At 47.6% G+C, this 27320-nt stretch overlaps 1 protein-coding gene across 1 annotated transcript in view; it reads left to right on the top strand.

Moving 5' to 3' along the window:
* Positions 1 to 27320, top strand: part of PLXNA4 (plexin A4) — a 440787-nt gene that overhangs the window by 393860 nt on the left and 19607 nt on the right. The window contains exons 20-27 of the mRNA XM_053942305.1: positions 785 to 1019; positions 1936 to 2078; positions 5494 to 5762; positions 9321 to 9387; positions 11409 to 11555; positions 16457 to 16616; positions 24214 to 24317; positions 26696 to 26795. Coding sequence (XP_053798280.1) covers positions 785 to 1019; positions 1936 to 2078; positions 5494 to 5762; positions 9321 to 9387; positions 11409 to 11555; positions 16457 to 16616; positions 24214 to 24317; positions 26696 to 26795 — 1225 coding nt within the window. The remainder of the gene's footprint in view (positions 1 to 784; positions 1020 to 1935; positions 2079 to 5493; positions 5763 to 9320; positions 9388 to 11408; positions 11556 to 16456; positions 16617 to 24213; positions 24318 to 26695; positions 26796 to 27320) is intronic.

Genomic DNA, 27320 nt, shown 5'->3' with positions numbered 1-27320 from the left:
TGTTCATGCTGTAAAAAAGGACTCCAAGGGACTTGCTTCAGCAGAACATTTTGTTGGGTTTGCAGCAGGAGTGTTTGCACAGTTTCTTTCTGGTTGTTAAAACCAAGGCCCTTTCACAGCAGCTTCTTCCAGAGGCTGGAAGCAGCTCTGGGAACCTCTGGAAGTACATGGAGAACAAAAAGCTGTGTTCAACTCTTACTGGTGCACATCTGCAGTCACCCTGACAATGTGTGGCTAAGATAGGGGCTGTAAAGAGAATGGGACAGGCTTTGTGGGGTTTGTGGTGGTTTTTCACTATCCCAGAGGCTTCCAAGTACAGTTTTATCTGGTGGGAGAGTCCAAAAAATAGTGACTCTGATTTCTGCAGTCCCACTGTACTCACTGGGTCAGCTATCCTCCGCCCCACTGTGGGGTTAGGAACCATCAGACCATACCTTGAGCTCTGTGTTCTGTGTGTATTTTGGGACTGAATGACATCAGTGCCCCGTACAGCACATCAGGATGGGGAATGAAAAATCCAGAAACTGATATGGAGAAATCGTGACTGGTGACTTGTCTCACCACAAGTCGTTTTGTGGCTGGATTCATGGTGAGTGCCAACAGAGGTGATTCGGTCTGGCATTTCAAATGTTTTTAAGCTGCTCCATATCCAAATACCTCCCCTTTTGGCTTGGGAGACAAGGAGATGTCACCATTCACCCTCAGCCAGGATGATGACAGAACTCCTCTGCGCTCCTGCTCGTTTGAGAGTTTCAATGCAGCTCTTTTGCTGCTTTCCCTCTAGGCTCGTGTAGGAGGGATGGAGTTCTCTCCGGGGATGGTCTACATCTCCCCAGACAGCCCTCTCAGCTTGCCAGCCATCGTCAGCATCGCGGTGGCCGGCGGGCTGCTCATCATCTTCATCGTGGCCGTGCTGATCGCGTACAAGCGCAAGTCCAGGGAGAGCGACCTCACCCTCAAGCGCCTGCAGATGCAGATGGACAACCTGGAGTCCCGGGTGGCCCTGGAGTGCAAGGAAGGTAGGGTGGGGAAGGCAGGATGACACTGTGTCAATGTTGAAAAAAGGGAGACATCCAGTCACAAAGCTTTGAGCCAAAATACCACGGTGTTGAACCCTGTGGGTTTGGCTCGAGCCTGGATCTAATCTGACTTTCCCTGTTTTCCCTTTGAAACAGAGTGAAAATTTAACAGGGTAGAAATCCATTTAGATTTAGGTAAAATGTGCAACTTTGAGCTTGCTAGCATAAGTAAAATATGCTGTTTAGTCTAGTAACTCTGCAGATGCAGAGTTACTCTGCAACTAGTAAAACTGCCCCAGCTGAAGAGAAAGAATGCGAATTTCCAAGCTGAAGAGATAAGAGATAAAAAAAGCTCCTTGAACCTTGAAGCAAGCAGGGCAGGGTTACCCCAAAGTTCTTTCTGTACTTTCTGATAAAAAACTAGCTACAAGTATATCTAGCTACAAGTATAACACGAAATCAATATAATGAATATGCATAAACCTATTGTAAAATTCTATGCATATGTAAACCAGTAAGGGGTAATAAAAAAAGATCAAGAGTCCTCAGAAGAACGCGTGTCCTTTAAAGGAGGACGATCCCCACATGCGTCCAGCGCTGTAATAAACATACTGGCCCTACAAATCTTCATAGGAATTGTAGGGTTTTGGTTTTTTGTCCTCGTTTCACCTTAGTTCAGACTTTCCCACCCTCTCCTAACTGGATTTGATAATTCAAAATCCACAGAAAGCCTTGGCACATGTCCCTGGGGAAAGGCTGTGCTGTGGGAAAGGCGACCCTGCTCTCATCTGCCTTCTTCCTCTCCACATGTTGCCTTATTCCTTATTCTCATTCATGAGGGTCAGGGGGTTTTCCCATTCTGGTGAGGCTGACCTAGACTTTCACTGCTCCCTGAGTTGTTCTGTTTTTGTGCCAGCCTTTGCAGAGCTGCAGACAGATATCCACGAGCTGACGAGTGACCTGGATGGAGCTGGGATCCCTTTCCTTGACTACCGAACCTACACGATGAGAGTGCTTTTCCCTGGCATTGAAGATCATCCAGTCCTGAGGGATTTGGAGGTAAAACAATAATGTTTCCTGCTTCTAGCTCCTCTCATGCCTCCCTGTTCAGTCCTGAATTCCAGAGATTCTGTGTCAGTGGTGGGGATGTGATGACTTTACAAGGGGTGAAATAGGTCCTCATTAAAAATCTGGGTTGAAGGGGGAAATGTTTGCTGTTGTCTTAGATAATATTAGATCATAAAATCATTTAGGTTGGAAAAGACCTCTAAGACCATCAGTTCCATTCACTGGGTCTGTGATTCCACCAACCCAATACTGCCAATTCCATCACTAAACCATGTCCCCTTGTGCAACATCCACACACTTTTTGAAAACTTCCCACATCTCCCCTGGACAGTTTGTTCCACCATCTGATCATCCTTTCAGTGAAGAATTTTTTTTCCTAATTTCCAATCTAAACCTCCCCTGGCACAACTTTAAGGCCGTTTCCTCTCATCCTGTCACTTGTTACCTGCTAAATTCTGTCTGATCACTCACTTATTTGGAAGACTCATAAATCCATATTCATTAGGCCTACTCAATTAAGCTTCTCTTTAGTCTTAACTCTTCTGTGGCTTGAGTTTTAGACTGGATTTAATATTTTCTGCCATGCAGGGGCAAGGAAAACCTGTTGTATGACAGAGGAGCATGTTTGGCTGTGTCATTCAGCTTTGCATGACCCTCACACTACTAAGAGGCCAGGTTTTCTTTGTGGCAACCTCTATAAAAATAACTCCCTGTCACTGAGGGAGGTTCACCTTTGCTGCAGTCTGGTTTGCAGTGAGGTCAGAAAACCACAGTGTCAGTCTGTCCGTACCCTGCCCACATCTTCCTCCTCCACCCTGACTCTCTGGATGGAGATTTGTGAGATATTGTTCACAAATCTGGGGGTCCACACAGAGCCTGTATCACCTGAGTGGTGACAGGAGCTTGATGGGAGCCCAGGTGAGGTCTGCCAGGCTAAAATCTGCTCCAGGCTCTGGCAGATGGACAGGCTCTGCTCTAGGAATACCTGGGCTGGAGAATCAGGAGCCACACCATGGCCAAGGTGTTGGCTGAGCTCTCTGAAAAGATTTTGGCAGGCTCTGAGCTCCAGAGAGGCTCTGGCATGGGCCTGGGAGATTGCTGGAGGCCAGACCTGGGCTTGGTTGGCAGGAAGGAGGAGCAGGAGCTGGCACAGGCAGGCCCACGCTTGGCTGGCTGTGTAATCAGAGATGCCTGCTCGGCTTTGCTCCTGCCACTCGGAAGAGCCAAAATTCATCCGACTGTGTGGAGAGAGACATTAAAAAACCTGATCTGTCAGCAAGGAGGGCTTGTGGGACTGGGTAGGAGGCTGAGTTACACGTAGCTACCTTACAGATTTGGAGCACAGGTTGAGTGGCATCCAGCTGCTTTCCCTCAGGACGAGCAGCTCCAACAAACGAGGAGGAACGAGGGGTGCTGAACCTCCCTCTCACACGTGTGCACACACAAACACTTCCATTATCCTCACAGCCAGTTTCCATCCCTACATTCATTAACCCCATCCAGCTGATCACAGAACAGCATCTGACCCCTGCAGAGGCCTTAGCACGGATGCTCCCCTATGTAGATACACACTGAGCTAATGTTTCAATCCAACACCTTTGATCCCGTCTTCCTTTCATTCTATTTGTTGGCTTTTTTTTTTTTCCCCTTAATCCTTTGTAAAGCTTCACGAGCTCTCTCAGTGTCAGCATCTTTAGCAACCAATGTGAAGGCAGCTCCCATTCTGCTCCCTTCTCTGTAGCACCCAGAAGGAATTGCTATTTATTGCAAAAGGCCCCAGCACAGATCCCACAGTGAGAAGGTCTTACTTATTTCCAGTTCATTTGCTAATTAACTGCTTCCAGATGCAGCACGAAATAGTTTTCTTGTTATTTTGTTTTAATTCTCCATAATAACCCTGGGATAGACAATATTAAATGTTCAAGCAAGTGAGTTAAAAATAATTATTGGCGGGATGGGTGGTGGTGGTTTGTTGGTTGGTTGGTTGCCTCAATCTATTTAGGAAGTAATTTATTTGTTGGATGCAAAAAGAGTTCAGAAGTCTAATTTCCAGAATTAAAAAGTAACAACTCTATAAGGGGCCTTGCATTGCTTGGCTGTTTAAGCAAGCCAACTTATTTTGTCTTAAAGTGCCAAATTTGGGTGGTTATTAATTCATATATGCCTTGATGACATGTGTTGCTCTGTGGTGAGACCCTCCAGCTTCCAGAAAAGCTTTTCAAGGGCTGGAACAGCTTCAGCAAGTAGAGGGATGAGTTTGGGGTTCTCTATTTAGGTTCCATCTTTGCCTAGAGCCAGAAGGATCAAAAAGACCTCTGTGGAGCCCAGGGTCCAGCACCGAAGTCCTAAATTGTTCCATATAAAAATGAGTTCTTCAGCCTCTCACAGCTGAGAAATAGGAGACTTATCAATCAATATCAATAGGAGACTCTGTCTCCAAAACACCTCAGCTCCCAAACCCAGGGGTTCTACTGGAGCTCAGGGTGTCCCTGTCTCCAAAACACCTCAACTCCCAAACCCAGGGGTTCTACTGGAGCTCAGGGTGTCCTCTCACAACTTCAGCTGCCTTGCTCTTCAAACCAAGGCCCAGTTCCATGGTGACCACCTCAGCCAGTGCCTCACTGCATCTCTTCATCTCCTCAAAACCTCACCCTGGGCTCTCTTTCCCATTCACCCTCTTGCTGCCTCTTCCAGCTCCCTAAAGCTGAACCCCAAACCTCTGCAAGCAGGTTTCTTGCAGGAATGAGAAAAAAGTTTTGGGACGAAATCAGAGTAAGACTTCAGTCTGACTAAAATAAAAATATAACATGGTGTGGCGACACATTTAGGCACCAGAAATCCCTTTTGGATGTATGTCAATGCAAGTGGGCTCCTGGCTGGGTAATAATTAACATAGACTCCATGCATTTCAGAAGGCTGATCATAATAATCTTTATTAAGAAACCCATACTTTCATACCCTAGTTCGCTACAGGTAGACCTAATTGGTCCTCTAATTAAAACAGCATCACCATTGGCGAATTAAGAAACCACCCTTTGGTAAACAAATCTCCATAACACATTCCACATGTTCACAATACCAGGTGCAGCAAGTTAAGATAAGAATTGTTTCTCATTCTCTGATCTTCTCACAGCCTTCCCCAAAATGATGCCTGGGAGAGTTGCATTTCTCTCTGTGGCCAGAGAGCTGCTGCCACAGATGTACCGATCAGAGAAGGGCACAAAGGACTGGAAAAATCATCTGGATGTGGCTGGGAGGCTTCTTAATCTTTAGATGATGTATGGATTCCCTTCCTGTCTTTCCTTAGCTGAGGAGCTGGAGGGATGAGAGCAGAGAGAGAGAGTGACAGGACATTTGACAGTGGGAAAACGAGGGAAAGGGAAAAACTCCCTTTCTTCTTGCGCAGGTCCCTGGCTACCGGCAGGAACGGGTGGAGAAGGGCCTGAAGCTCTTTGCCCAGCTCATCAACAACAAGGTTTTCCTGCTGTCCTTCATCCGCACGCTGGAGTCGCAGCGCAGCTTCTCCATGCGGGACCGCGGCAACGTGGCCTCGCTGATCATGACGGTGCTGCAGAGCAAGCTGGAGTACGCCACCGACGTCCTCAAACAGCTCCTGGCCGACCTCATCGACAAAAACCTGGAGAGCAAGAACCACCCCAAGCTGCTGCTCCGTAGGTAAGGATGCCTGGGCATGGAGGGAGCTCGGCTGGGAAGGCTGTCTCGCTGTTGGGGTTTTTCATTAACAGGACGGTTCCTTGAGCTTTATTGCAGCCTCATTACATGGTTGAGACAATTGGAAGATGGCAATAGCTGACGTACAACCAGCAGCAGCCAAAGATTTCTTTGTGTCTTGGTTTGAAAAGACAGGTGTCTGCTAAGGAAGGCAGGAGCCTCCCTTGAAATGGAACATGTAAACCCCCTCCCTCTGAGTTGTTATAATTTTGAAATTAAGGGGCTCTCACGGAAAGATATGGGAATAGGAATAACAGTTCTTTACTAGGGAAATTTTAAAAATATGTATTAAAAATAATATGTAAAAATAAATATGTAAAAATTCGTTAGTAGAGAAAAAGAAAACAACCCAGTGCCAGAGTCAGAACAGAGCTGGCAGGCTGTGGGTCAGGGAGGTGGCAGCAGTGCCATTCCATGGGGGCTCAGCCCTCCTGCAGTGCCAGCTGTGCTTCTGCTGGAGCAGGATCCTGGACAAGGCTGGAGTTTTCCTCTGGAGCTCCAGGGCTGCTGGAGATGGGCCTGGGCTCCCTCTGGGAATGCAGTGGGGCAGAAAGCTGCTCCTCTGGGAATGCAGTGGGCAAAGGCTGCTGTGGTGTTGCAGGAGTCAGATTGGATCCAGGTAGGAATGCTTGGCTCCTGCCCTGGGCACAGCATCTCCCCATGGGATGCTGGAATTTTCTCAGCCATGCAGGGACACTCAGTGGCCATGGACAGAAGAGATCTCCTGGAGGGAGGATGGGCTGTGGGAGAGATAAAGAAAACTGAAGAGAATGGTAACAGAACAGAATGAACAGAAGATAACTGCCCCACCTCTAACAGATCGGAATAGAATACCCCCATTTCCAACCTAAGATACTTTGTTACAGAGCATTTAAAAAACTTTCTAGCCAATAGCATATTGCTAAAGCTCACAGACAATTGTTCTAGCCAATTACTAAAAGCACATGTACACCTGCTTCTTACAATGCTTGCTTGTCTGCTTTCTATTAAAAATACACAATACTTCATTTTTAAGCTTAAAACCTATTATCTTGCTTAGCATATTTTTCTGCAGTCTTAAGGTCTATCTTAGCCAAGCCTAAAACTCAAGCTATTGTTTCATGTCCTTGCTCGCTGGACTATTGTAACTTTTTCTACTTTCAGACTTTGCAGCTGCAGCTAGTTCTAAGTTTTCTGTTCTTTCTGTTTCTAAGGCCTGCTTTTACAGCTTTCTGGAAGTCTTCTTAACCTTTACTATTTCCCACAGTGCCCACATAAACATCATAATCATCTTTGGAGATGTAGATCTTACTCCGTCTCCTCCATAACCGAAAAATAGTCAATGATCAAAAGTTACAGAACTAATCCACCTCTAAATTTTCATGTGGATCCTCCAGAAAGTTTCACAAAGACAGAAAAAGCTTAATCCTTATTTCAGGCTTTTTGCATGCGTAAAATGTTAATTTGTGCTTGCATTTCCTTGTAATCTGAAAAGTCCAATCATGTTGTGTAGGACCTATGGGAATATCACACATATGGTTCCTGGTAAGGGGAATCAACTTCTTCCATCTCCTGCCTGGGACATGGATTTCCCAGCTTTGTTTCTTGTTCCTGAGTTAACTACGGACACATGGAGAGTCTTCAGCTGCATTGTGGGATCTCATTTCTCTCCCAGAGCTGGGAGTTAATGGAAGAAGAGAGGGACAACTGGTTTCATACAGGGAACTGGTTTCATACAGGCAACAAGTTTGAATTGATGCTTCTTGGCCTGGTCTAATGTCTGAACTCCACAGTTCTGTGGGAAACCTCAAATTTGGAATCTACTGCTCTGTAATTCATGTCCTTTCCTTGCCTAGGAAAGTGCTGCCTCTTCTCCCTTTAGGATCAGATTCGTCTCTCTTTCACACACTGGACCAACCCTCCTGGTTCAAGGACCCTAAATAAAATCAGGGGGAGTCTTCTGGAGATGAGTGGCCTTTGCCACAGCTCAGAGCTGACTCTGAGGAGCTCCCAGTTGATTACAATGGACAGCTTGGACACAGAGGAGACCTCTGGTGCCTGCTGGGCTGGGGAGTTTTTTCATCTGGCACATGGCCCACTGTGGAGAACCAGCAGAAAAGGAGCAGAAGGCACTTCCTGGCATTCAGGGCAGCAATGCCAGGGGCAGGGGCTGGACTTTGCTTTGGTGTCAGTTGACTCCCTGATGTGATCAAGCCCTACAGCCTGGCTGGTGACCGCCCTCCAGCTGTCCCCAGGCATCCTGCCTGTGCTTCTGCTCTGATGCTGGATGGCACTGCCTCCCCCCTGCATTTCCTCCTTTTCCTTCCCCTTTCTCCGTCTCTTTGCCTTCCCTTGTTGCTCACTCTGAGCATCCCATCTTTCCTCTTTCTCCTTCCCCCAGCTCTTTTCTAAGTCTAATCCTCTCTGCTGGAAATTAATTGTGGCCTTTGGAAGGAGAGCCAGTGAACAAAGAAGGCACATCCAGTGTTCCAAACCCTGGAAGCACCAGGAGAAGTCAGAGAAGGAAGTCCTGAACTGAGCAGCACCAGAACAGAACGTGTGAATAGCTCAGTGCCTTGGGTCAGATGTTGGTGTGAGGTCCTCAGACGGCTCTTTGGAGAAGCTGGATTCAACTTGATGCTTCCCTTCCCTCCCCATGAGTCTGTGAAAGGGAATCTTTTGCAGTTTTAGAGTTTGACAGAAGAAGGGAGCTGGTAGAAGTGATTTTCCCACCTGACCTGTGTCCAGTGTTCATCCCACATGACATTTATGGCCCCAAAGAGATTTTCTGAGCAGAGAGCAGCAGCAACAACAAGCAAGAACCTCTGCATGGCTTTGGTGAGAGCCATGACAAGGAGGACTCACTTTAATTCTTCCAGGCAGGGACTCTTCTTTTTTTCTTGGTTTCCCCAAGTTTCTCTTGGTTTCTCTTGTTTTTTCTCCAGTGCATGTGCTGGAGCCAGCACAGGTTTCGACAGGAGAAGCCCACCCTGAAGCCTCGAGATGGATTTTTGTTTGATTGAGGAGAGAGTGCTCAAGGGCAGAAGGATGAGCTCCGTGTATGTGCCACATTGACACGTTGAGGAGTGTAATCACTCCCAAATGCCAGGGAGATAGGCAGTGCCAGATAACTGTTCCCCAGAGACTTAGATCTGTCTCTCCTGAGTATTTATACAGCCTCCTTGACATATGGCCTTGCTCTGAGCGCCTCAGATTTGATGGATTTATCCGCCCTGAGCTCTTCGGAGAAGATTCCCTCAAATGTCATCAACTCCTTTTCGTTGTTGGAGAAACTGAAAAACAGATACACGGGGACTTGTAGTCACAGGAGAATCAACAGGGCACCAAGGGTTTTTCCTGCAGGTTTCCTAAATCTAAAACTAAATCAGGGAACCCAGGACATGCTAAATCCTGATGGTGCCATGCCAGACTTCCCACTGGGCAGGAAGATGGACAAGGACAGTATTTTGATAGGACCAGCATGACTAACTCATTTCCAATTCTCTTTCTTCTCCCCTTTAGGACAGAGTCTGTGGCTGAAAAAATGCTCACCAACTGGTTCACCTTCCTCCTCTACAAGTTCCTCAAGGTAAGAGGAGGAGCATGCCTGGAAAACCAGCTGCTTTAAAGCATTTCTTCTTGGTGAGGATCAGCTGGGTGAAAACTTCCCAGATAGAAAGTTAAAGGCTTTTTTTTTTTTTTTTTTTTTTGCCTCTGGAACGAGGCTGCTTCCTAATAGGAGATGGGCTATTTTCTGACCCAGGGAGAACAAAGAGCGACACTTTGTTAGAGAGGCAACTTGTTGGTCCCTCTCTTGTAGAGAGGTGGGATCTAAGGGTCAGTGTGGAAATGGGAAGGATTTCAGAGCCTGACTGAGACCTGTGTGGGAAATGCTGTCCTTTTAACAGCAGACTGAGGTCTCCATCATGTGGTGACCCATATTTTCAGTGCACAGGGGATGGAGATCTCCTTCCACCCCAGCTCAGAGGCAGTACTGAGACACAGCCCCACGAGGAGTGGAGGGACATCCATCAGCAAAGCTGTGTGAAAGAACTTGAGTGGAAGGATTTGAGGCAACCCCTGAGCTCTCTCATTCCTCCTGGAAGTTCTCCTTGGGGTTTGTGTAGTTGAAAAAGTCTTTCAGTCTTTGAGCCCTGCCACTGACTGCGGGGGGATCCAATTCCCCCTGCAGGACCCACACTGAGCCTCAAGAATCACAACTGCCAAGCTCAGAGCCAGCCTTTTTGGAAGGAGCTGAGCTCTGCACCTCTGCCCCACTCCCACTGCAGCTGCTAAATATCCTCCCACCTCACATCCTCATTTGGACAGAATAACCACCTCTGCCAGGCAATTTGAGGCTTTACAAACAAACCCCAATCCCCTTGAGCCTTCCCCAGGCACGACCAGTTCAAGGACGAGCACATGGGAAAGTTTTGAAGGTCCCTGGAAGGTAATTTCAGCGACTCCAGTATCAGATCCCTGCTTTCAGCTGAAAGGAAAGGATATAAGGAGGTGACTCTCTAAAGAGCTGCTTTTATAATAGGCTTTTTTCACCCCACTCAGCTACTTGTCTTCTTGCCTTAGCCTGAACAGAGGCCTGATAAGGGCAGGAGACAGGCACACAGAAGCAATATGCTGCTGGCAGATAAGCTAATTAAGTGGGAGACAGGTGTAGGGACTGAAAAAGGGGCCACTTTGCCTCCGATTATTAACTTGTTTTCGCTGGGATTTACACCAGAGGAAAATGACCCTGCTCGTTGAGCTGGGGACACGAGAGGAGAGGGTGAGGAGGGGAGGAAGAAGGGAGGGATGGAAAGGGAGGCAGGAGCAGAAAGCTCGGGGTGCATGGCACTGAGGGAGTGCAGCAAGGGAGGAAGAGTGTGGGAAGAGTGAGTGGAAACGATGAGGAGAAATTAGGGACAGATGAGCTTGGCTGTGCCTGCCTGGGGCTGCTTTTCACTGTCCTGTGCTGGGTGACACTTCTGTCACCTCCACACAGGTCCAGGGGCACATCTGGGCCTGAGAATTGCTGTTTGCCTGCAGCACGAGAATGCTCAGGGAGCCTGTGGACTCTGCCCGGACACCCAGGATGTGGCACCAGCCGTCCATCTCCCTTTAAAACCTGCTTCCAGGTCACCTGGGACCCATCCCACTACATCCTCCACCAGTGCAAAGCTCGGGCCTGGTGGCAATCACTTGAACAGCCCCAGCACTGCCAGGGAACACTGACACCATGACAGGACACACAGAGTCACAGAATATGCTGAGCTGGAAGGGACCCACAAGGATCATCAAGTCCAACTCCTGGTGCTGCACAGGACCATACCCAAGGGTCCCACCATGTGCCCAAGAGCTTTGTACCATCAAGTGCAGCTCCTGGGGCTGCACAGGACCAGCCCAAGGGTCCCACCATGTGCCCAAGGGCTGGTTGCACTCTGTGGAAGTTGAGGGTCGCCTCTGATCCTGTGCTGTTGGAACAGACTGGTTCCCATTGATGTATCCATCATGAGCGATTTGGGATGGTGAACCAAGGCAGTCACTGGGATGCCCAGGCTGGATTCTCAATTCTAGCCTGTAGTTTCACCTCGTGGTTACCTCTCATCCCTGCAGGAGTGTGCTGGAGAGCCTCTCTTCTCCCTTTTCTGTGCCATCAAGCAGCAGATGGAGAAGGGCCCCATTGATTCCATCACGGGGGAGGCCCGGTACTCCCTGAGCGAGGACAAGCTCATCCGACAGCAGATCGACTACAAGACCCTGGTGAGTGCTCTGGGCACACCTTCCCCTGGGCTGGTCCAGAATCTTCTGCCTAAAGGGCATTTAGAGAGCAGAAAGCAGTGATTGACCCTCTGGGATGATTTATTCTTGTGTTTTAGTAGGGTAATGCTGCCTGAGGCTGACTGAAAATTTAAAAATGTGTTTCTCCAATGAGGATTTCAGCATCAGGGAATAGTCAGAGGTGCAGAGTGCAGGGACCAATCAGGTCAGCTCTAGAGCTGGTGCAGCCCTCCCTCCTGAGAAAGCACAAGTCAAAGAAAAAGGAACTTTATTTAAAGATTTCAAGGGAAAGAAAACTAATCCCTGTCACTGAGCCGTTTCCCTCAAAATGGAATTGTCTGCATGGGGCAAGATACACGTTGCATATGTGCAGCTTTAGCTTCTGCTCTGAGATTACACCCTCTTCCCACTTGATTAAAGAGCATCAATTAAAGAGCATTAGATATCTCTTAGTGTGTTTGTGGGCCTTCATTCTTCCCTGGATGCATTAAATCCACTGAGCCTCTAAGTCTCTGCTGGATGAAGAACACTTTCTAAGCCTTCAATGATCCTTGTAATTTTTCTGTTTCCCATCTTTATTCTCAGCAAATCCCAACTTTTAGGACAGTCAGAAGATGCTCTAAACTGATCAGATTGTTTTATTTGCACTTTCAAATGAGGGACATTCATCTCAGCTCCAGATACCTCTGAGGGCTGTGTCCAATCACAGAATCATGGGATGGTTGGGGAGGGGACCCTAAGGATCATTTAGCTCCAAATCTGAAACCTTAACATGTCTTAGACTTTAGCCCAGGCAGGCTGATGCTAGAAATGCCCTTTTGTGTTCTTCAACTCCAGTCTAGAGCTGAGCTTTGATTGAATCCAAGTCTGATGAGGGGGTGGACTTAAGTCTTAAATAAGGCCACATTTTTATTCTGCATATTAAAAACGTGTCTTTCCTACTAAACTGGCAGAGCGCTGCTTCTCTGCTCTTATGTGTGGCTGCCTAAAATTTCAGAAGACTGATCACACATGGAGAAAATTAGCAGAAAAGAGAAAAAAATGCAGCCACAGAGTGATCACTTTCACCGAAGGAAATCCCCCCGATCCTTTTAGGCTTGATCTAAAGCAGCCTGCAAAGGGTAGTAATTATACATCAGGCTGAACAAAGCTCTCCTCTGCTGGCTTTGTGCTGTTTGATGATAATCAGCTCTCCCTCTTACCTCTCAAGAGCAGACAAATATACCCTGATAGGGATCTCAGCAGATTTACAGAGATCAGCTCTGGTGGAGGAGATTAAGAAGGAGCAGAATATGAATAGGATTGTTCTTCATTTCTGTTTCTCTTTATTTCTACTTTGTCCTTCTTCTACCTTCCTTGAGCTGCCTGACATCTTTCATTAAAAATATAGAGTAATGAAATCAGCCAGAGCTGATTCAGTGGTTGCAATATGGGAATTCCAACAGAAAAATGGAGAGAGGCTATTTACAGAGGCCTGGAGTGACAAGACAAGAGGGAATGACTTCAAACTGAAAAAGAGTGGGTTTAGATTGGAAATTAGAAAAAAATTCTACCCTGTGAGGGTGGTGAGGCCCTGGCACAGCGTGCCCAGAGCAGCTGTGGATGTCCCATCCCTGGAAGTGTCCAAGGCCAGGTTGGATGGGGCTTGGAGCAGCCTGGGATGGTGGAAGGTGTCCCTGCCCATGGCAGGGGGGTGGAATTAGATCATCTTTCAGGCCCTTCCAACCCAAAGCATTCTACAATTCTATAATTCTCAGAATGCTTTCCTATGCTTGGCTTTTTGGGGGCCTTTCTCCTTTTTCTCCACCAAACCTCACTGTATGAAAACCCCAGGGAACATTCCAGCCTAATACAGAGGCGAGAGAAGGATTTCTGTCCCTGGGACAGGAACTGCAGAGATGTCCTGGTCTCAGGAAAAACCACACAACCTCAGAACCAGGGTCACCATGGGAGTAATCACAAACTGTGCCTTTATGATTTAAATGTCACTAATGTGTAGTGGAAATCAGGGCTTAGCTGAGCCAAGCTTTGCATGTATACAGACACTCAGAGACAGCTCATGGCTGGAAGAGCTGGCAGATAGGAAAAAAAAAACACCCAAGGATGGAGTAAAAGGTCAGTAAGCACAAATCCAGAGAAATGAGATGTCCCAAGGACACACAGAGTCAGTGGGAGAGCATGGATCGGAGATAACTTCTCCATGTGCTCCCACTCCCATTCCCATCCATGTTGAGCCCACATCCTGATGGGACACAGACCTCAGCGAGTGACAGAGCAGTGCTGGTGTCCTCTCAGTGCCCAAATAGTCACAACCTTGAGTGACCCTGAAGCCCAAATGAAGGTGGTGGGTGATGGAGCAGCAGCACTGCATTTGGGAGATCCACATCACAAAACTTCCCTGAGGGTGACCAGTCCTGTAGGAACACAACCCATCATGGGGTCTCTTCCCCACCAGCTGACATCAAAGATTGTGTTGAAGTCTCTGAACAGCACTGCTGCAGCAGTGGGATTTGTTTCTGGCTTGAGCATGGAGAAAAGTTTCATGCTCCACATGAGAACAGCTGGAAAACTCCACTGGAAAGATGATGCAAAGCCTGGGGAATATATGCCAAAGCCGCTGTGCTCTGGGAATGGGGTTGGCATCCATAACTGGGGTTTGAATTCCCTAAAATGTTGGAGACCCTTGACAGTCGTTGTAATGAACATAGAGGTGTTTAGGGGTTTGCAGGGGTCACCAACTGCCCCATCTATGCTTGGGAATGCCAGAACAGCCCTTTGAAGAATTGCCTTCCCTGCTCCTTCTTCCAGCTGAGCTGGAAAAGAGGGAAGCAAGGACTACTGTAGTCAGGGTGTGAATGAGTGTGGTTCACTCAGGCAGAGTTTTCCTGACACCTTGGCACCCTGTGAAATTCAAGGAAAACCCAGATCAAATAACCACTGTCGCCTTCCAGCTGGCTACTGGTGTGGGGGCACTGGCCAGCACCTGCAGGAGATTTTGGGGTCTTCTGCACCAGATGCTGGCCTGGCAGGACAGCTCAGATCATTTTAAGCAACACCAAGTGCCTTCTGTGGGGAACTGACCCAAAATCCAGCTGTTTGTATCAGAGATTTATCACACCACAGAGCTTGCCCTCACTGACACCAGTTCATTTTAGCTGAGCTCAGACCCCGGAGAGAGAAACCTGAAGAGTGATTTGGTCCCCAGAACCAGCTGTGACCCCCAAAGAGCTGTCCCAGGCTGCCATCACTGCTCCATTTCCCTACAGGGATAATTTAGGCTGGAAGGCATCTTTAAGATCATTAAGTCCAACCATAAACTAAACACCAGTGCAGGCTCTCAGCAATCAGGTGGGATTTTCTGGATGCATCCAGGAAGTTTGCAGAGGAAGAGGTTTCTGTGGGCTGGGAATGGGCATAGCCCAGGAGAGCTGCAGAAGGCAACACCAACTAATAGCCTTCAACACTGGATTCATTTCAACAGTTTTGTGTACAATTCTGTGATCCTTTGAGATGAAAGATGCTCCAGAACTGTAAATCTGTGCTGTTATAATGACCTGAATTGATGCTTTTTCAATACTTCTGGAAGTGACATACAAATAATAGCATTATGATCTAATCAATATCTCCTATTTACATCTCCCCTTTCATCCAGCAAGATCACAGAGCTCTTTGTAAGCAATAGCTTCACAAGTCCCTCTTGGCTGAGCACAACATCACCAAAGGGAGCCTGGTGAGGCAGTGTGTAATTAAGCTGATAGGATTTCACCCCAATTTTGAGCTCCCACTGCATTTTAGGAGGTGAAGATGGAAAGTGATGGACAGTCCAGCACCTCTTGCATGCTGCAGAAGGGAATTTAAGTCAAGTTAAAATTAGTCTAAGGCACCAAAACCAGCATATCTGCGCTTGTAAAAGTGCCACAGGAACATTTAATGACCATGTACAGCCTGGAGCATCACTGAACACCCCTTTCAAGTGCAAAGGTGTGCTGAGTTTATAAAACTTTATAGACTTCACACTTGTGCAACCAGAAATGAGCAGAATGATCAACAGAGACACAAGCCAAGGGTTGGCAGGGAGATTGCTGTTAAATACTCTGTGTTTAAGGTGTCCCCCCCTCAGCACATGCTTTGCATTTACTCTTGAACAGAGCGGAGAAAATTAAATTTTCCTTCTGAGAAAAGAGAGGCCTCTCCAGCTGGGTTGATTTTCTTCTTCTGTATGTGAAAGCAAAGGTTGTTGATGTGGGTTTGTGTTTCATTTCTTAAGAAGCCCTGCATTTCAGATTAATAGCATTCTTTTGAGAAGGGCCTGCTCAGTTCCATGGCTATGAAAGGACAAACATAAAGTTTCTCTCTGGGATTATCCAAAGCAGGCCCTAAAGCAAGGAGGCCACTCCTGAATTAGGTCACCTTGACATCTCAATGAACATTTTTTACTGAAAGCACCAGAACCTCAGCTGGTGTTCATGGGTTTTCTGTTGTTAAGAAGGAAATTTTTCACTGTGAGGGTGGGGAGGTCCTGGCACAGGGTGCCCAGAGCAGCTGTGGCTGCCCCTGGATCCCTGGAAGTGCCCAAGGCCGGGTTGAACAGGGCTTTGAGCAGCCTGGGATAGTGGAAGATGTCCCTGCCCATGGCAGGGGGTGGAATGAGGTGATCATTGAGGCCCCTTCCAACCCAAACCCTTCTGTGACTCCATGGTTAAATACAATGAAGACACCCCCACGTGAAACCACATCTCCGTGTCCACGTGAGGGTGGGAGCACCCTTGGTACCCATTTTTTTTGCGCCCTAGACCCCTCCTGTGGGATGCAGACACCACGGGGCAGGGGGGGCAGCCAGAGGGTTCCAGTGCCCTGTGAAATGTGTGGTGCCTCTCCCTCAGGTGCTGAGCTGTGTGAACCCCGACAACGTGAACAGCGCCGAGATCCCGGTGAAGATCCTCAACTGCGACACCATCACCCAGGTCAAGGAGAAGATCCTCGATGCCATCTTCAAGAACGTGCCCTGCTCCCACCGGCCCAAAGCTGCTGACATGGACCTGGGTAGGAGATTGCTCCTGGCCAGGGCGGGGAAAGGGGAGCTGGGAGATGGACAAACTCCATCCAGACACTCTGCTGGGGCAGGGACCCCTCTCCACACCCCTACAAGGCAGAGAAATCACAGTGACAGGGCAGAGTGGGCATTTTGGTGATGTTTATGCTCCTGGCTTATGAAATCTTTGGCCTTATAAAGACCACTGCCATGCTTTTCTGCCCACAGAATTCATCTTGGACAAAGGTCTGGAAAAAAGCATGGGTGGGACTGTTCTTGTTCTCTTGCCAAAGACCCCTGGAAAAAGGATACCTGGCGTGAGGATGCTGGGAGGAGTAGGTGTCTGAATTTGGAGTCTACAGGCAGGTGTGGTACCACACCTGGAGAGTATGGAAAAATGTAGAAAAATCTGGAGGATATGAAAAATTGTAGAAAAATCTGCTCAGGCCATTGCTGAGGTGTCTGGTGGAGGGCTGGGGACTCCATTGTGGCTGAATCTGCCAGAATTTGCTCTCAGTGACCTTCAGTGAAAGAGACTGGGCTGGAAAACGATGGAGTCTATAAAACCAGCTGAGCTGTAGAGGAACCAAAAGGAGAAGGAATGGACCAAGGCCAAGAAATGATTCACAGCAATAATGAAGGCAGGAATGAGAGGTCAGGGATTGAAGTTAAGCTTCTGAGTGTGTGTATGTGTAGGGGAGGGAGGAGCTCCTGACAGAAATTGCCCATCAAAGGCAGTTAGAATAACGAAAGAAGCTGCCAAAACCAGCCGCAGTAAAGAACAGATCACGTACATCATCCAGAAAAGACCCACGATGGCTCTGGAGCTGCTCTGAGTCGGCAGGGGAGTGGTGAGAGGTGGGGTGGGCATGAGGGAAGGCAGGGCAGGGTGCCAGGGCACAGCACACCAGAGGAACTGGGTTCACAGCCACATCTCCCGGCCCGTCTGGTGCCCCACGGTGGCCACAGAGACCAATTCCTGCAGATCTCAGACTGGGTGTGACTGGGAATTGTTTGTTCTGCTGTGAAGATGAAGGATGTGTCCATAATGAGATGCAGGGATTTTACCTGCAGATTGTAAATACAGGGATTAACTGGATTCCACTGTAGTTCTGGGAACCAGAAGTGTGTGTGTGTGCAGGGTCCCAGCTGTGGTCTGACAATTCTCCATCCAGAATTGCTGCTGTTTTAAGAAATATTGACCTCTTCAAGACCAGACTGGACAGGGCTTGAAGCAACTTGCTCTGGTGGAAGCTGTCCATAGAAAGGAGTTGGAATTTTCAGATCCCTTCCCACCCAACCCAGTCTGTGATTCCATGACCTCCTGAGTGGTGCTGAGGAGCAGAAAGTTCCAGAATGTTGGTGTGAGCATGTGCACCCCTCAGAGAACAGGCTTGGCCACAGTGACAACAGACTGGCTAATGGACAGCTATGGCCAGGAGCACTGATGAGGCAGCTGTGGGGGAAAAAACTATTAAAAAATAAATAAAAACCCCTTATGCAGTAGATGATAGCAGCAATGCAGATAACAAGGTGGGAGAAGCATGGGTGAAACAGGAACAAGAGGCTCCACACACCCAGCCACAGCTCCATCGCAGCTTTTCCACAAGGAAATGATGCTCGTTGGCACCTCCCGTCCTTCAGGGACACTGAAGGCAGCAAGGGGAGTGCAGAAAGCACTGCTGGCCCTCAGGAGCCATCACAGAGCTCTCAGGATCAGCCTGCCCTGAGCTCAGGGCTGCAGAAGGGCTGGAGCAGAGCAGGGCAGAGCAGATGGCTGCAATCTGGCCTTGAAACCTGTGGCTTTCCAACAGCAGCATCATTTCCTGCTGCCCATCACCATTTTTTGGGCTTTCTGTCCACACTCAGGCCAGATTGCTCACATGGCAGAAAGCAAACAAGCTAATGAGTTGTTTTGAGCTGTTAAATGCAGGGTAGCTGCAGGCAGAGGGACTTGTGTGTGTGGCAAATGTCACAACGTTTGGCAGTTGCCCAGGCAACTCCTGGAGGGGGTTGTCAGCTGAAAGCCTTTATTTTGGACACCCTGAGGTTAGGTTTTAGTCCAAACCCCCAAATTGCAGCCCTCTGAGTAAAGACTTCTTTCCACGGTGGCGATTTTTGTTATTATCATTTTTAAAAGATCTCTCCCACACATGAAACACCCCATCTTTGGGAAAACATTAAGGTGTGAGGGTCACAAAATGGGAATGTGGCTTCATGCCGAGGCGTTTGCTCTCCCCTGGGTTCTGGGTGCTTTTTGGAAGGGGGTGCTGAGGTCAGAGGAGGAGGGAGGGAGCTGTTGGCTTGGCTTTCTCTCAGTGATGCTGTCTCAGGTTCATTGTGGACCGAGTCAGGTGAGATTTCACTGCCTCACCAGCCCTGCAGTGCTGGCATGTGGGGTTCATTTAAACTGGAAACATTTAAACCGGGTCTAACTTTAGTATGTATAGGGTAAGACAGAGAGTTTGCATTTATCTCTCCTGAAGACAGGCTGGGAGAGCTGGGGGTGCCCAGCCTGGAGAAGAGGAGACTCCAGAGAGACTTTGGAGCAACTTCCAGTGCCTAAAGGGGCTCCAAGAGAGCTGGAGAGGGACTTTGGGCAAGGGCCTGGGATGTCAGGACATGGGAAAATGGTTTGATACTAAAAGAATTGGAGTTTTAGATTAGATTTTAAGAAATAAATTCTTTACTCTGAAGATGATGAGGCCCTGGCACAGGGTACCCAGAGAAGCTGTGGCTGCCCCTGGATCCCTGGAAGTGTCCAAGGCCAGGCTGGACAGGGTTTGGAGCAACCTGGGATAGTGGAAGGTGTCCCTGCCCATGTCGGGCACTGGCTGATCTTTAAGATCCCTTCCAACCCAAACCAGTCTGTGATTCTATGATTCACTCCCTACAGGATGAAATATTTCTCTGTCATTTTTCAGCTCCATGTTCTGAGATAAACTTTTATTCCCATCCCTTCCTCCACCCCAGAAAGAGAGCTGAGTTTCTCCTCTCCTCCTAGACCTGGATCAGAGGGAAGGCACGAGGGAGGTGTAACATTTTCTGGAGGATTTGAGGCGCAGGGTAACATCTCCCCATCTGCCCTCTCCTCGCAGAATCACTCCCTAGCCAGGCATTGCTGCAACTCAAAGGAGCACCTCATTGTCAAAGGTCCCTGGAATTTCCTTTTTCCTAGTCAAGTTGAACAGAAAGGTTGTTCCTTAAAAAAAAAAAAAAGAGAAAAAAAAAAAAAAGAAGCAAAGAAGTAATTCCTGCGTGCAATAAAAAGATACACTATCTGCTGAATGAAATATAAAGGCTTCACAGCAGCTGTCTCCTGAGTTTGCATTTACCACTGCTCCTGATTGGAAGGCTTGATAAAGTTAATGGGATTTTTACCTCCCTCCCCCTCTCCTCCCTCTCTCTGGAAGGTGGAAGTGTAACAAATTGGATTGGAGTGTGTCTGTCCTTTGTGCTGGCTCAGAGGAGTGCTCAGATCCAAGCAGAGAGGGGACAGGGTGCTGCCAGTGAGGACAGAGCTGACAGGGTTCACTTAATGCTGTGAAGATGGATGGCAGGGTCACCTTTTCCCTTCCCATTTCCTTGCAGGTCTGTTTGTGACCCCCTGAGCTCATGGAGAAGGGGAGCAGTGAGGCCAGGAAGAGTTGGGGACAGCTGGGGGTCCTTTCCCTGTCATTGCTCGGGTGCTCAGTGAAGCATCAGAGGTGAAGTGATGTGTGTTTGGGCAGGGAAATCAGGCTGCAAAACTGAAACTGGGGACTCTAAGCCTGCCCTGAAGCTTTTCCTCCTTGTCTTGTGCAGTCAGGCTGGCCCTGACTCTTCCTCACACGGCCCCTCCCTGCAGGAAGGCCAAGGAAAGGGCTCAGGAATCCCCTAAGTCTCTGCACAAAAGGCTTGAGGAAACATCTCAGGATGCCCCTGGATCAGAGGCAAATCTGCTCTGAGCACCTTGTCCAGCCCTGGGATACAAATAAAGCCCAGAATGAGGAAAGCTGTGTTCACCCTCAGTTCAGAGCCCAGTGTAACACCAAGAACCTGTGCATCCCTCCCAGAACACGAGCCTGTGTCTCGAGAGATGAGCCAGGGCAGAAAAGGACCACAGGAACATGCAGAGCCATGAAGGAGGGAGGTAAAATTGACACTGTCCCCATGACCCCGTGAGGAAGGCACACAAAAAACACTCTGTGACAGCAGAATTGGCTTTGGCCTTGAGTGGGGCACTTTCTAAGAGCACCATTTCCCATCCCAGCCCAAACTTCAGCATTTTTTGCTCTTCTAAGCAGTGTCTGGGATCAATTAGATGGCAAAGATCTGTTCCAGGTGGGAATGAGCAGAGAGAATCATCCTCAGACTCCACAAGGGTGATGTAGGTGCAGTGATTTTTAATGGCTTATTGTATTTCTTCACTTTGTTTGTATTTGGTCTGTGGTAGGGGATATGGTACACTCAATGCTATGTTCTTTAGTTTAGTTATTGATAAGGTTGCTTTTGAAATGAGTTTTGTTGTTTGATTCAATTTTTAGGGGTATTCTTCAATTATTCAATTATTTAGGGGTACTATTTTTTTTAGGGCTATCAGGGTTTTTAAAGGACTTGTTTTCTAAGACCTAAGATGATGTTACAGGCCATAGCATGAGATGTAGGGTAGGTCTCTAATTATTTAATGGTGGTTTTTATTATTGTGAGTACACAATGTTTACTTTGGTGTGGTTGGGGTAGTGTGATGCAGTTCATTTGCTAGGCTTTTCTATACTTATATCTGGACTATTTATAGGAGTTTTACTTGTTTGGTTTGTTTGGTGGTAGTCTCACAGTTATGGATAACCTGAGAAATATTGTTTATGGTCAGGTTTATTCGTTGGTCTTGTGCTTACTTATAGGTGGTACCTGTACCACCTGTGAGTAAGCTCCTGAAAGTTCCCGAGTTTCTTTCATCTTTAAACATTTGTTTTTCACAAGAGTGTGTACAATTCTCTAGCAGCTAGAAGCTTTGCACCCCTTCCATAAATGCCTCCCATACAAAACCACCACAGCAGGTGAGGATCTGAGGAGCTGGAGGAGATGAAGGGCAGTTCAGGATCAGTGCTCAGCCAACACAACCTTTGCTCACTCTTGAGTATCTCCAGCCAAAGTAACACCCAGCAATAAACACAGTTGCTGACCTCTTCCTGCTAATTTAAATGAATAATAAAGGCAAGTGCAGCTTTCCCATTGCATTTTAATTATGTGATAAGAAAAGTGCTGAAACCAAAAGAAATTTGCAACGGTCCTTGCATTTTTATATTGGGAAAAACAAGCAAGGGTGGCAGGTGAAGTCTCCATATCCAAGAGTTCATTTTAATTAACTCCTGCAAATGAATGGAGTTTTTGCTGTGGCTCTGGCTAAGCTGAATTTGGTTGGGTCACTGTGAACTGAAATGTGATAACCAAGAGGAGAGCTTTGAATGGTCCAGCTTGATGAAGGCACAGGAAGAATTTCTCTCCTTTTGGTCAAGTTTATGTTTTGCCTTGCTTTAGGCAAGTCTGTGAGTCCTCTGTGGGGAAAGCTGTAGCAATCCTCCTCAAGACTCCAAGACCTTAGGAGTCTTTTCTAACATTAATGATTCTGTCATCTTATGGAGTGTTCTTCAAGATTTGAGCAAAAAAATGGCACCCTGGGAAGTGAGGGGCTGCTCCAGTGCTGCAGGAATCCATCATTCCAGGGGAGAGGCTGGAGAAGTGGCAGAAGCAGGAGCCTTTCTGCCCACAGGCAGGTGCTGAAGGCTTGTAAAATTTACATCCTCCATGGAGCAGAAGTTGGATCTGTCCCTGGCTTTTCCCCCCAGTTGTGCCTCTGCTCTTGTTGCCTAATATCAAAAGAGAAAAAACTCTTGCAACGGTGTTAAAATACTAAAATAAAAAGCAGACCTTTATCTGGAAGCTTCCAGGAGTCCCAGTGATGCTGGGTACACCCGGTATTGCCTTTCTGCAAGTTTTATAAGTTTATCAAATTATCATATCTAACAAACATTGGCCAATTAGAAGAGCAGTTGGTTAGGTAATGTTCCCCCTGGATTCTGCCCCATTGGAGTTGATCCAGGGCTTCTTTGCCCCATTTCTTGTTGTGTCTTCTCAGATTTCTGACTGGAAAACAAAATGTTCTTCTTGTAGGTCCTATTCTTGAAAATAAGACTAAATAGTATTTCAGAAATGTGTTAGAAGCTTAGCTTATTATTTTAAAATCTAAGAGGAAGGGCAGGAAAAATCCTAGGAGCTATGTATCTATGGAATAGTAGTCTACAGAGCTACAAACAGATGAAAAATATACAAAAAGCAAAAATGTGTGGACATCGCTATGCCCGTACCCAAGGGCTTCCTGCTGCCCATCAGTGGATTTGAGATGCAAAAGCATTTTGGGAGCACCCATGGGCATGAGCTGAGCCCAGCCCAGGTTCTGTGCCCTCTCTGGGCTGGGTCCTGGCAGGGACACGGATCTCAGGCACTGCTGAAGGCTCTGTCTGTGCTGCCAAAGGAGAGAGGACCAGGATTGCTGTCCCTGGAAGAAGTGGCTCCTGTCCCGTGGGGATGACAAACACAGGCAAGGGCAGGCTGGTCTTGGGAACAACCGTGTTGGAGCACGAGCAGAGCTGTGAGTAAATTAAGAGTTAAGCACTGTGAATAATCAGTGTGCAGAGGTGATGAGTGAAGTGCCCACACAGGTGTGGATTCTGGGCACAGGGAGTGCCAGGGCTCTGTCCCTGTGATGACATTTGGTTTTTCCTTTTTTATCTATGTTCCCTGTATTATTCACTTATCACTCTCCACAGCTCCTGAAAGGTGCCTGTGCTCAGCTGGGCTTGGGCTCTGTCTCCAGGCAGCACTGACAGAGCCAGAGCACACAGGCTCAAGCTGAGCCAAGGGAAATTCAGGTTGGATATCAGGAAAAAGCTTTTCCAGAAAGGTGATAAAGTTCTGGAATGGCTGCCCGGGGAGGTGGTGGGGTCACCACCCCTGGATGTGTTTAAAAAGCCTGGATGTGGCACTGGGTGCCAGGGTCTGCCTGAGCTGTTGGGCTGGGCTGGGCTCGATGCTCTTGGAGGTCTCTTCCAACCCAGGGATTCTGTGAATTCTGTGAATTCACACATATATTGGTAGCTCTGTAACCTATTGTATTAGTTTTCCCAGTAATTTTCCATGGCCTTTGCCTAGGCAGAAAGACAAAATAACTTCCAGAGCCCCAAGCCCCAGAAGGTGCAGGGCCCCAATGCTATCTTGGCTCTTCCTGGGAACCAAGGCTGAGAAAAACTCTTTGAGTTACATTCCCATGGACAAATCACAGCCAGTGCCAAGGGGGACTCCAGAGAAGGGGCTTGGCCTGGGGGGGGGAATTGCATCCCCACTTGTCTTCCTAATTGGTGCTTTTTATCAATTATGCTAATTTCCTAAAACCTATAAAATCATACTGACCCCTGGGAGGGGTGGACTTTTGTGGACGTCTTTCCACAACTGCCCCTGAAGGCCTTCAAATAAAGATTGCTAAATATTGCTAAAATTGTCTCGAGTTTCATTTCCGGGTTGGGAAAAAGGCAACACCCGTCTCATTTATTCATTTATTTCTCGTTGCAGAGTGGCGGCAGGCGAGCGGGGCGAGGATGATCCTTCAGGATGAGGACATCACCACCAAGATAGAGAACGACTGGAAGAGACTCAACACGCTGGCACACTACCAGGTATCTGTGGGAGAGGCTGGGTAGGAGTTGGGTCTTCTTTCTGGCAAAACAAAAAGCAAAATATTATTCTCTTGCCCAGGGAAGTGGTGGAATCAGCACCCCTGGAAGCGTTCAAAAACTTGTGGATGTGGCACTTGGGGACATGGGTTAGTGGTGGCTTTGGCGGTGCTGGGTGAACAGTTGGGCTCGATGATCTTAGAGGTCTTTTCCAACCTTAATAATGCTGTGATTTTTATTATGCTAAGATGCAGAGGTAAAGAATGGTTGAGTGGGCAGTAACTGGGCAGAACCCCCATGCTGAGCACATCCCTGCTGTCCTTGTCCCAGTTATCCTGAGCAACGCTAGAGAGGAAGCCAAGGGTAGAAAAAAAATCTTCTTTCCCTCTCAAAGGACACCCCTGGTGAGTGGAGGTGGTGAAGAGAAGATGAGGACAGCACGAGCTAACATTTCTCATCTAGACAATCAAATCCAAGGTCCTCCATGTCCCTTTTTCCAATGTGTCCATGGCCTTTTAATGCCAGCAGAGTTCAGAAGGATGGAAGAGGGAAAAATGGAAAGAGGGAGGCTTGGTGACTGGAAAAGGGAGGCTGGAGACCATGGAGCAGTGGAGTTGTTATTACAAGGATCTTTTCTTTTTGATCCTTAACCTGGTCCAGGTGACCTGCTCTGCTTCCCTTCCTCCCTGCGTGACCTGGAAATTCATAATAGAGGATTAGAGATGTCTGAAAATGTCTGACACAAGTGGTAGATTTAATGTAAAAAGTGAAGTTTTGGTCAAAGTCTTCTTGTAAAAAAACATCAACAAAAAAGACCTCATTAAATTTAATCCAATGCTGACGATTTTGTCATTTCCTCCATCACACTTCAGCAACCTCTGTTTCACAACAAGATTATTTTCTCTTGTCACTTAAGAGCTGAGCTGAGGAGGCAGCATGCAATAATTTGAAAAGGAAACAAAACTTTTACATCAGATTGACTGAAGCATTGCTGGCTGATTTTGATTTTTTTTTTTCCTCCCCAGACAGAGCAAGGACGTTTCCTGCTTTATTTCATCAACAAACCAGGCATAATTTTCTTCCCTCTCTGTGCTTTTTCCATGTTGTCTTTGCTTCAGGCAATGAGCTCCCAGCTGTATGATGAGCTGGGCCAGGTCCTCAGGAAACATCATTTTCCTGCCTGTCCTGAAGGCTGACACAGATCATGCTGGGACAGACACTGAGATTGCCTTTGCCTCAGTTTCCCCATCTGTGGTGTGGGGCTAAAACTACAAAGAGCCAATAATTGCCTTCCGTGATAGCTGAGGGGCTATTTAATTAGCCTCTGCAGTGCTTTGAAGATGAAAAACTCCATGCAAGTGCTAATTATTATTATTATTATTACACAGACAAGAGTTAGATGTCGTTAGAAGGGATTTTTTTTACCCATCTCCTCTTTGTGATGTCTTATTTATCACAGATGTTCCTGATATGGCTCTTTTGAGCCATGGGCTTGTTAACATTTCTGATATTGGACTCACATGATTTGCCTCATAGAAATGGAAAGTCTGGCTCCTTTAAAGAAGTCCTGTGCTCCCTCAAAACAATTGTACCACGACATCCTGGACATCATACCTGTCACACTCCACACCTGCTGCTTTTCCACACCCGAGACCCTCTGACACCACAAAGAGAAAGAAGTTGTGGCTGTCCCTTCAACCCAGCAGTGCTTTTGTCACAGGGAAGGGTGAGAGGTTGGCAGGATCATAGTGGAAAATTGCAGACAGGAATTTTTGAACCAGGCACCCAGATATCACCTGCAATCCAGGAGGAAGGAATGGAACATTTCACACTGGTTTTATCATCCTAATGGGACAGCCAAGCCTGTTTGAAGTAGATCAGATGATTTTGTTATTCTCACGCTCCTGCTCTGCCTAAGACCTTCCCCGGGATGAACCTATTGTCAGATTTACTGAGGTTAATGCAAAAACCACCCCTGGAAGTGTTTAAAAGGCCTCTGGATGTGGCCCCTGGGGACACGGCTTAGTGTTGAACACAGTGGGGATGAGTTAATGGTTGAACTCCATGATCTTAAAGGCCTTTTCCAACCTAAATGACTCAGTGACTCACATTGTCATCACTGGGCTTTGAATCAGGGCCTGGATGGAGAAGAATCTGTTTGTCCCCAGTTGTCCCTTTGTCCAAGTGCAGGATTCTGGCTGTGTGACAGCAGATTTTGTCCCTATTTATTACTAGACCAACTCAACGAAGAAAGAAATCAAAGCTGTGAGAGCAAACTGTGCCCTACCTACAGAGACACTGATTTGCAGCTCATGCTGCCCTGGGCATGGTCCTCAGCCACTTTTCAGAAGTTTATTGACCCAGTCCTTTTTTTAATGCAGGTCCCAGATGGCTCTGTGGTGGCTTTAGTCTCCAAGCAAGTCACTGCCTACAACGCAGTCAACAACTCCACGGTGTCCCGGACGTCAGCCAGCAAGTATGGTAAGGGTTTGTGTGCTGGGATGGACTGGGAGAGCACTGGGAAGAGATCCCAAACGTCACAGTGGTCACCAGACTCTAAGCACCAGCAGGGAGACTGATGGGCAGATGATTAGTTGGTGAAATGAGGCAGGAGGGGAGGATTTAGCCATCTAAAAACTCTGGCTTCTCGTTCAAACTGTTGATCCAAGTGGTTGGGTTGCTCTTGGGGAGTTCTCCTCCTTTCATTAATGAAAGGAGGAGTCTGTGTAATTAATTGCCTCCCTCTTAGATCACCAAATGTCACTCTTAGAGTTTGAGGTCCTTATCAGCAGATCTCAAAGCAGTGGACTGTTGTTCCCACTGTCCCCATGAGGCAGCTGAGAGTGACACAGCTGTGGAAGGGACACCAGGTGGGAACTCCTCTGCAGGGCCAAACAGGGACCTCCTGAGTGTCACCCACCCGCTCCACACCTTCCTCCCTGCACTAGAATTGCACCCAGTCCGTGCCTCACTAAGGTGATGCTGGACAGCAAAGCAAAACATCCC

Source organism: Vidua chalybeata, chromosome 5, assembly GCF_026979565.1.
Source record: "Vidua chalybeata isolate OUT-0048 chromosome 5, bVidCha1 merged haplotype, whole genome shotgun sequence".
NCBI classification, from domain to species: domain Eukaryota; kingdom Metazoa; phylum Chordata; class Aves; order Passeriformes; family Viduidae; genus Vidua; species Vidua chalybeata.
Note: the sequence above shows the minus strand (reverse complement) of the source record. Positions and strands in the feature narration are given on the sequence as shown.